This window comes from Carya illinoinensis, chromosome 5 (assembly GCF_018687715.1).
Source record: "Carya illinoinensis cultivar Pawnee chromosome 5, C.illinoinensisPawnee_v1, whole genome shotgun sequence".
In the NCBI taxonomy this organism is placed as follows: domain Eukaryota; kingdom Viridiplantae; phylum Streptophyta; class Magnoliopsida; order Fagales; family Juglandaceae; genus Carya; species Carya illinoinensis.
The window spans coordinates 39737628-39748799 of NC_056756.1; the positions used below are offsets into that span (position 1 = coordinate 39737628).

The 11172-nt window shown below is 34.1% G+C and overlaps 1 protein-coding gene across 1 annotated transcript; it reads left to right on the forward strand.

The window, feature by feature from the left end:
- The first annotated feature begins 2497 nt into the window (after nucleotides 1–2497).
- Nucleotides 2498–5881, forward strand: LOC122310336 (receptor-like protein EIX2). The gene has a single exon (XM_043124231.1). The coding sequence runs from the start codon at nucleotides 2498–2500 to the stop codon at nucleotides 5879–5881; it is 3384 nt and encodes a 1127-aa protein (XP_042980165.1).
- Nucleotides 5882–11172: the final 5291 nt, after the last annotated feature.

Genomic DNA, 11172 nt, shown 5'->3' on the forward strand with positions numbered 1-11172 from the left:
AATAATATTTTATTCAACTCTCATCTCATCTCATCTCATTATCTCATTTGTGTAATTAACCAAATGTTGGCTTAATTTCTCTTATTTATTTGACCAGCCAATTTTTATCACCCGGCTAAGGTTGGCATCTCTTAGCAGGCTAGTACTCCAAGAGTATTAATAAAAAGGAAATTAGAAGAAATAAGAAGTCAATCGATCCCAAGAAGACAAGCAATTATGGGAATCATCAATAAGATATTTTTTATTTGAATTGATCCTTGTCACTCTTCCTCGATCTATAATTTTAAAGTTGAATAATTGATTCTAAAAAACATGTTATCAATTGAAATAATTTTTCAAATAATCAAAATTTGTCGGACACAGAAATTTTGGTTACGATGAATGGATGATGTGATTGTGGAGCATGAAAACGTATAGAAGGGTTTAGATATAGATCAATTTCTTGAAATATGGTTTGGCCCCTTTTAGACGTTGTATTCTACATTATTTTTTTGCGTTTTGAAAGATCTTACATGTTGGTGAATGTGAATGAGCTCAGTCTTTTCTTAAAAAAAAAATGATAAGAAGAAAAGGTACTCTTATCTATATTTTGTTTGTATAAATGATTTATTCCTACGATTGACAAATATACATATATATATATATATATATATATATATATATATATATATATATATATATATATATATATATATATATATATAAATATGAATAAATTTCTATATTGATCATTCTTATAATACCTATGTATTATATATAGAAAAATAAATTCATCATTATTTCTCATCTAAACATCTTATTATATGTGACATTAAATGATTAACAAATAAATAAAATATAATATATAAGTAAAAAATAGATATATCATATATTCAAAATTAAATTACATCCAGAAACACAAAACGTATAGCAGGCCGATTTGTATATAAAAGTTTGAAATTGACATTAAATAATTGGAAAGTTTTCCCTACTATTTATTTCAAACTGACCTGGTCAATCCACTTAAATTTGAGTAGACTTTTATGTAGAATTAATGTTCTCTCAAGATTGAAAATATGATCCCTTAACTTTTTGTCCTTTTGTACTCCTCATCAGCCACGACTAATTACAATGAATTTTTACATATTGCTGCATGGGAATGAGACTAGCATTTAAGTAAACAAATTCAAAATTTCAAAAGCATTCCGTTTTACAATTTTGTAGCATTCAATAATATTTTGTGAACAGTCATTCTACCAGCATTCTTTCTGCTTTTTATCAATACGGATAAGTGCATGAAGTTAAAATACCATAAATAAGTTTAATTACATATCCTATTGTGATAGGATAAGAGTACGTACCACATCATCAGAGCTTCTAGAATATCTAATAATTTTTCGTTGGCGGGGAAGTATTCCTTGTAAGACCACATCTCAAACGTTGAACAAAGAGAGCTATTAGATGAAAGACCAATAAGCATTTATTGAGAGAAGAAAAATTGGCACAAAGAATAGGTCAAAGTTAGCAATTAGCATATATAAGATCAAAGTACTCCTTGTAGTCAATCAAGAAAGTGTCCACATGCAATTATTTTCAAGTAATTAAATGAGGGAAGAAATATGAATACAAAAAGTAGTTGGATGAAACATCAAGCACTTCATTGAAGGAAGAAAAATGACACATTAATTAATTAAGGAATAGACTAAAAACTGAATTCACTCGTACGTGTCCAAGAATTCCAACAAAAAGAGTTGAGATAATGTTGAGAAAACTACCTCAAATCATTTTATAGGGATTCTTAATTTAATATTTTATTATGGATTCTACTTAAGAGAACAAAATTCGCCTTCAAGACTATATTTTATTTTATTTTATTTTTTAAATGAAAGACTATATTTTCTTGATCATGAATAAAGAATCGGATTTCCAATTGCTTGTATTTACCCTTTGATTCCTCGGATCGATGCGAAATGATCAATTGGACCCGAATTTTGCAGTACCATCATCGATTTCAAATTACTTTCATATTTAACCTCCTCCTAATTAATTAATCACTCTTAGATCCCTTTAAAAGATAATATTCTTTAAAAACTTAAATTAAAAAGATAATATCAATTTTCACAATCCAAATGACTAAAGCCGACGTACGTAATTGGACATATAGCATATTGCAGGAAAACGAGTATATAGTAGGAGTTGGATATGAAAGTAATTTGAAACTGATCATGACATCACTATGAATACTATTTATTTCAAATAACTGACAACTTTAGGGGTTTGTTAGCCATGTACGTACTCATGTAGGTCCTAGCTAGGAATCCAAGATGGAAATTATCAACTACTGGCCCCACGCGGTTTGCAGGCCCCACATAAGTTTCAAAATAAATCTAGACGTTCATTATATGTAAAACTAGTATAAAAATAAATCGACTAGTTCTCTTTGGGATATCAAAAAACCCATATTAGTTGCATTAAGATACAGTATCTCCTATCAATGTTCCAAATAGAGAGTAAAACAATGAGAGGTTGTTATCTCCGATTTCTGCTTTTACTACTTGTATTCTTATCATGCAATACAACAAAACTTGGATCTAGTTTTGATTTGCATACTGATTCTAAAGTCAGATGCATAGAGGAAGAACGACAAGCACTCCTCCAATTCAAACAACACCTTGTTGATCGTTCCCATTGGCTATCTTCTTGGGACAGTGGTAATGAAGATTGTTGCAAGTGGGAAGGAATTAAATGCAGCAACAAAACAGGTCATGTTGTTAAGCTTGATCTCCAGGCAAATTGGTTATATGGCGCTGAACCTGCAACCAAATATCTAGAAGGTGAGATAAGCTCTTCATTACTTGGATTGCAATATTTGACTTATCTGGACTTAAGTTGCAATAACTTTTCCATCATGAAATCATTCCCAAATTTTGTTGGCTCATTTGCTAAATTACAACATCTCAATCTTTCATATACCCAAATAGCCGGAACCATTCCGCAACAATTGGGAAACCTCTCAAGATTGATTTCTCTTGATCTCAGTTGGAATTATGATCTGATGGAGGCACATAATCTTGATTGGTTAACTCATTTTTCATCCTTAACATACTTGGACATGGGTGGGGTCAACCTCAGCCAGGTAGTTAATTGGTCCAATAAGGTTATGATGCTCCCTTCTTTGACTCACTTGGGTCTACATGATTGCAGTCTCTCCCCAACAACTTCTCGGCTGCTATCCATCAATGCTAATTCCTCATCACAACTTCAATTTCTAGATCTCAGTTGGAATTATGATATAGTGGAAGTACATAATCTTGATTGGTTAACTCATTTTTCATCCTTAACATACTTGGACATGGGTGGGGTCAACCTCAACCAGGTAGTCAATTGGCCCAATAAGGTTATGATGCTCCCTTCTTTGAATCACTTGAGTCTACAAGAATGCAGTCTCTCCACAACAACTTCTCAACTGCTATCCATCAATGCTAATTCCTCATCACAACTTCAATTTCTAGATCTCAGTTGGAATTATGATCTGAAGGAGGTACATAATCTTGATTGGTTAATTCATCTTTCATCCTTAACATACTTGGACATGGGTTGGGTCAACCTCAGTCAGGTAGTCAATTGGCCCAATAAGGTTATGATACTCCCTTCTTTGACTCACTTGAGTCTATGTCGTTGCAGTCTCTCCAAAACGACTTCTCAGTCGCTTTCCATCAATACTAGTTCCTCATCACAACTTCAATTTCTAGATCTCTCTGAAAATTATGATCTGAGGGAGGTACATAATCTTGATTGGTTAATTCATCTTTCATCCTTAACATACTTGGACATGGGTTCGGTCAACCTCAGCCAGGTAGTCAATTGGCCCAATAAGTTTATGATACTCCCTTCTTTGACTTACTTGAGTCTACGTGATTGCAATCTCTCCACAACGACTTCTCAGTTGCTTTCCATCAATACTAGTTCCTCATCACAACTTCAATTTCTAGATCTCTCTTACAATCATCTCGACCGCTCCATATTTCATTGGTTGTTCAACTCCACTTTTGGTAGCCTAAATTCTCTAAGAACACTAGGTCTCAATGGAAATAAGCTTGTTGGTGGCATTCCAAAATCTTTTTGGAATTTATGCTCCTTACATTCATTGGATCTTTCAAGAAACAGTCTCAGTGGAAATCTTTACGAGTTTATGAGTAATGCGTCAGGTTGCTTAATGGACTCTTTGCAGAATTTTGGAATAAGCTACAATAGATTCACGGGACCATTGCCTGAGAGTATTGGAAACCTATCCAATCTTCAGATTTTGGATGTCTCTGAGAATTCCCTTGCAGGGGTGATCACTGAAGCCCATCTTTCAAATCTGAACAACCTGAAAGAGCTATATTTAGAGTCAAATTCTTTGACTTTGAGATTTAGCTACGATTGGGTTCCACCCTTCCAGCTGGAAGATATTTATTTGGGTTCTTGTAGATTGGGATCGACTTTTCCAAAGTGGCTTCAAAGTCAAAAGAATTATATTTCGCTTGATATTTCTAATGCTGGGATTTCTGACATTATCCCTGCTTGGTTTTGGGACTTCTCTCCCCAGTTATCCTATTTAGATTTGTCTAACAATGAGTTGCATGGGAACTTGCCAAACTTTTCATCATCCAGAGTTGGTGAATATGCTTTTATAGATTTAAGCAGCAACCTTTTCGACGGTTCAGTACCACCTTTTCCATCAAATGTGATATCATTAGACCTATCGAATAATAGGTTTTCTGGGCCCGTTTCATTCCTATGTGAACTCAATACTCCAACGTTATTGGAGTCTTTAAACCTCTCAAACAATACATTGTCTGGAAAGCTTCCGGATTGCTGGACATATATACGTGACTTGGTTGTTCTTAATTTGGCCAACAATAATTTCTATGGAAAGATACCAGACTCAATGGGCTCCCTAGCCTCGATCTCTCTTTTGCATTTACACAACAATGGATTTGTGGGAAAGATTCCGGCATCCCTTCAGAATTGTAGCAAGTTGATAACCATTGACTTGGGAGGAAATAACTTGTCCGGAATGGTACCTTCATGGATTGGTGATAGTCTGCCAAATTTGGTTATTCTTAACATACGTTCTAATCAGCTTTCTGGAAGTTTGCCTTTAGACCTATGCCTTCTACCACATATTCAGATCTTGGACCTTTCTTTGAACAAGATCGAGGGAACTATTCCAGAATGTATTTACAATTTGACTGCAATGTCTGTCTCTAAGAACGAATCTAGCATTTTCACGTTTGGCTCAAGAAGGTTGTATATGGACGATGCAATATCATTGGTATGGAAAGGAAGAGAGCTTGTGTTCGAAAGTTCCTTGGGACTTTTGAATGTGATTGATCTTTCTAGTAACAAATTACATGGAGAAGTTCCGGATGGAATTACTAAACTTACAGAGTTACTCGCCTTGAATTTATCGAGAAACAATTTAACTGGGTTAATCCCTCCAAAGATCGGTTTGTTGAAAAATCTGGAATCCCTAGATTTATCCAGAAACCATCTTTGTGGTGAAATCCCGATGAGCATTTCCAGCATTAGTTTTCTTAGTCAATTGGACTTGTCCACCAATAACTTATCTGGCAAGATTCCAACAGGAACTCAAATCCAATTACTCAATGCTTCTGCATTTTTGGGAAACCCAAAACTATGTGGCTCTCCACTTCCAAACAAGTGTCTTGAAGATCTCCACAAGAATAACAGCATTCAAACAGATGATAATGACAGATTTATAACAAAAGGATTTTATATTGCTGCAACTCTTGGATTTATTGGAGGATTTTGGAGTGTATGTTTCATTTCAGTACTAAACATAAGATACATAATGGAGCGTCTTACTTCCAATGCTCAAATGATGTTAACATAGGCTCCACGTGGAAGTAGCTCTCTGTATGCGCACTTTGCAAAGTTAAATTTTACGGTAAGGGTCCGCTTTCTATAGTTTATGGTCATATTCATAAATTAGAGCTGTCTTTCCCCACATATAGTTTGAATATATATATATTAGCGTACAATATGCATAAATATTTGTGTGTTTTCTACTTGCATCCCTTCAATTATCTATTAAGAATTATTAACTGGATTGTATTTATTTGAGAACTTGTAGATTGGGACCAACTTTCTTGATGTGGCTTTAAACTCAAAAGAATTATTGATTCATGTTTTAGATCTAAGCAACAACTGATTTTCCGAAAAGATTCCAATGTCCCTTCATAATTGCAGTAGGTTGAAAACCATTAACGTGTGACCAAATAATTTTTCTGGAATGGCACCTACATGGATAGGTGATAATCTACATGATTTGGTTATTCTTAGCCTACAATCTAGTCATTTTATGGAAGTTTGTCACTAAACCTATGTCACCTATGAAATATTCAAGTCTTGGATCTTTCTTTGAATAAGATCAACAACTATTCCTGAGTGTATCTACCATTGGACTACGATCGTGTATCTAAGTGGAAATCAAAGTGGCATATACGCATATGGCTCTAGCATTAATTATATTAACCATGCATCATTGGTATGGAAAGGAAGAGAGTTTATGTTTGAAAATTCTTTGGGACTTGTGAAGATGATTGATCTACCTAGAAACAAAAAGCATGGATATCTTCAACATTGTAAAATTATCATTAAAGATAACAAGAGCTCAATCATCCCATGTAGAAAACTAAAGTAGGAACAAAAAAAGGAAAAATAGAATTTAGTCAAGGAATGAAGCCCTAATGGACTTCATCAAATATTTCCAAGGATAATGGTAATATAAATCATCAAAATGACAACTAAATGATAGGTTGCATTCAGCTTGTTTTGAGGATAAAGCATAGTTATTCAAAAACTACAAGTCATTTGAGTTAAATATTAATTGTACTTTGAACTTATGAACTCGGTTTACATATGCCATACCTTCTTTGTCATGAGTACAAGCGAATCTTTCTGATCACACCAATCTTTCAACCAACGTATGGGGATAGTTTAAAATCTTTTAATAGAAATTATTTATTTGTCGCGTCGTTACCTGTCAGAGATAAGCATGCGTCAAATTATACATATAATTATCATTTTATACTTGATTAATTTTGGCTTATGTTTAAACAAACTGATCATCTCTGTTGAGCAAAACTTGTTCTTCTCCTTTTAATTCAATAATGAGTCCCACAATAATTTCCAAAACAATATTCTCAATTAATTTGGCTTGTATCAAACACAAATTTACTCGCTTGAGCGAAAATAAGGTGTTTTTCTCCTTCCATTGATGGACATTTCTTGAAGGGTCCCACAAAAATTTCTTAGTATTTTTAAATAGTTTGTCTTATGTTAAAAGTAAACTGACTCGATTGAACAAGATGAGCCTTTCTCCAATTGAATTCGATTTAAGAAAGTGTCCAATTAAACAAACTTTTGAAGTAAACTTTTCTCGATAATTAATTTTCTTTCTGGCATACTTCTTTTCATTTGGTCTTATCTACCATTTTCTTCTTGTTGCTAAAGTGTATGATGTTTAATGAATTGGAGAATAAATTCCTAGCTAGTACAATAGACACGTTGAAACCATTTAAATTAATTGATACTGATCCAAAAATTAGGATGTTAATTCCATGTGAACCACTTAAAATATACCACATATATAGTAAATGTGACATATAGAAAAAATTAAGAAGAAGAAAAGTGTTTCATATAAATTAAGACTTATCCTAGTTTAGTTCATCTTATCTTGAATTAGCTTGTCATCTTCGGTCATATTTGTGGATGTGCATAGTAGATTCTAAATGATTTTACATTATATTAACTACTTTAATAGTAATATGTAAAGACTAAATTAGAAGACATCTCTCTCTCTCCAGCGATAAAAACCTCTCTCCACCTCTCAGGTATAGTATTTCCCTCCGTTCACTGGCCAGAGGGGGGTTGTGATACGCACACCCACAAAATTATATTACACAAAAACCCACAATTTTCCATGTTCCCAACACAAACACAAACGGGGCACAATTAATACAATTTAATGACATGAAACAAATATAATGCAATTATGCAACAAATTGTTATTGGATGACATGGCACAACAATGTATAGAAAACAACACAACATAGCACACAAGTTCACAACTCCACAACTACACGTAATTCCCAACGCTTCACCGGACCCTCGACCAACCATACACCACCAACTACAGTTATTATGCCAATGATCCACAAGGCCTCCGGCCACTTCTCATTCACAATCAAACTGTAATAACATTCAGATAGTAACATATTCCATGTTAGTATTTCGAGGGTCAATCCATGAATTTGCTTACAAAGTGGAAGGCAATTTCGGATAGTTGAGTGCATTATCTATGGTATCTTGTGTGGGCATATGTGTGCCATTGCGAGAGGGAAAAACAGTTGTCTAAATTTGAAAATGCATAGAAATTAACACAAAATCAAAATGGCACACAACTTACTGTGGTGATGCCTAGAGTGGCAGAGCACGGTGGCTGTAGAGGCAGTGCACGATGGATAGCAATAGATCCAGGCAGCACGCGGGACTCTACAATTGGGAATATGGTGGGTCGCCGATATGATGAAAAAAGAGGGTGTGGAAGGGGGGACCCAAGGTGGATGATGGTGGTAGGCGGCTGCATAGAACCCTAACAGAGAGATGTATGCTTGGGTTGGGTGGATCAGAGAGGGAGAGAGAGAGCTGGGTCTCGGCATGGAGGTGGGACCTTGTGGTGGGACTTTTAGAATATAGTTTTAGAAAATAAGACAGAAATTACCGATTCATATAAACTTTTTCCTTCCCTTCCTAGGATATAAAAAATTCTATAGTTAGAATTTAAAATTTGCATTTACAAAGCTAAGAGAGTGTTTTGCAGTGGAAATCATTAAATTAAAAATATAAAATTCTTTTAAAAAATGGGTTTCAAAGATTACAAAAAGAAAAGGGCCTAGGCTTCTGTCACCTTTTCTTTGGCCATGTCTGTCCCAATACTTCGTCCTCATGTTATTCATAGGTGGGGCACATATAGAAATAAAATGAGTCAAATATTCAATAAAAGTACTACTTCATGCCGTACAAATATAAGAACATACCTTTTTTTTCTTTAAAACATTACAAGGTGGAGTTTCCTTTTAAAAGAGTTTTCATTTCTTAAAGCATATAATATAGCTATGAGAGATAAGGGAATGCATTCATTAATTAGGAATTTGAGCAAGGAAAGATGAGATAACCTTTGAAATGAGATTTTCATTAATATTTTTATAGAAATAGTCATTAAAAAGGCTAAACTATTTTTTTCTTTCCTCTCTCTTTCACTGCACCCACTACAAGAAAAACCACCTGTTGCAGTGATTTTTATATTGTTGGAAATAAAATCGTTGCAATAAGTCATTAATTTCAATGATTTTAATGTCGTTGCAGACTTTTAACATCAAGTTTTAAAACTACTCTTTTGTTGCGATTTTTTCACCTTTTATGATGAAAAAATTCGTTGTAATATTCAAAATCTTTAAAACTGTCCTTTTGTATCAATTTTTTATTTTTTATGCTGAAGAAAGTCGCTATAATATTTACAAAAATTGTTGCAACATAACTAATATGATGGAATTGTTGTTTTATCACTAGGGCGCCAAAACGAAAATGCCTACCTTCCTCACAGTTGAAATTCGATTTTAGCCAGTAATCCCCAATCCATCTTTCTTCCCCAACTTCTTCTTCTCCATTTTGATCAAACCTGCAAACTAACCCACCCCATTTCGAATCGGCATCCTACGAAGACCACTTCCTCCCTAACCCAGTGCCACCTCATGACGCCTCTCTCTGCCTAGCACCACCCCGCGTTACCTTCCTCTGCCCAGCGCTGCCCTGCGACACTGTCCCTTTGTGCAGCGCCACCCCGTGACACTCCTCCATCCTACTGCCCGTCCCCGAAGTGAGTACATATCAGTGCAAATATGTATAAGCAAGATTTTCAAGGTCAACTCCTTCTATTCAAATCCATTATTTTTGTGGTGTTAATTACTCTGTTGGATTCCTCTTTGTTCTGTTAATTAAACCCTTACCTAGACCCTCCCTTTCCGTCCACTTCACATGCTCATGCTTTTTTTCCTTCCCTCTACTCTGCTCGCACACGAAGCTATTTGACTGAAGGTTTTCTAGGTTATTTCCTTTGGTTGGCATTATGCCTCCCAATCTTGCAATTTGCTGCTTGTTTTGGTTCTACTTGAACTACTTGTACATGGATATGTTCTGAATTTGTAAAATAAGTGAACACTTTATGTCGTCGAACGTGTAGCGAACTTAAAATCGCTGCAATAGAATAAATGTAGCGATTTTTTAGCCTTTTTGCTACGATTTTAAGCGTTGTAAATGACTGGATTTCTTGTAGTGACTGTCACTCTCTTTTTTCTTAGAAACCCCACTTTCCTTTTTCTTTTGCTCTTTCAAATAACAGTCAAGCCGAGATAATACCGGACTCTAGTATAACATGAGCAATATATAGAAATTATGATTTAACACTTCGATTTTGAAACACTTTGTGCATTTTTTTAAAAATATTCATATTTATTTATTCTCTCAAATATTTACTTATTTGAGATGCAGTTATTTATTTGTCATGCAGTTACCGGTTAGAGATAAATACGTGTCAAATACATACCATAAGCATTTCAAATTAGCTTATGTAGAAGATGTCCGGCCAGTAGCAAAAATTGATCGAAGAGATTAATAAGATAAAATAATATAGGAAATTACAAAAATTATGATAAATTAAATGACTAAAAGTTAAAAATCGTGAGTACTTAAAAAGTTAAAATTTAAAGAAATTATAAATTAAACTTAAACAATGAAAAAAGATATTAATAACCTAAATTGTTTTACAAATAATTAATTAAAATGTAACGTCCTGCAATGTAGTTCTTTTTTTCCAAGAAAAAGTGTTTGAACTCAAAATCACCAAAATTTATAAGACGTGAATGATGTGGTAGCTGGCTTAACAGATGATGTGATTAGCATGAAAATGGCATCAAGTATATATAAGAATGCGTCCCAATATATTTTTACCCAAAAACTGACCTTATGTTACACGCAAATTGACTGCTACTTAACCCCTTTTTAGACGCTGCATCAATTCTACCTTTTACAAATTCACTCATAAATCATTCAAAATGATTTCTT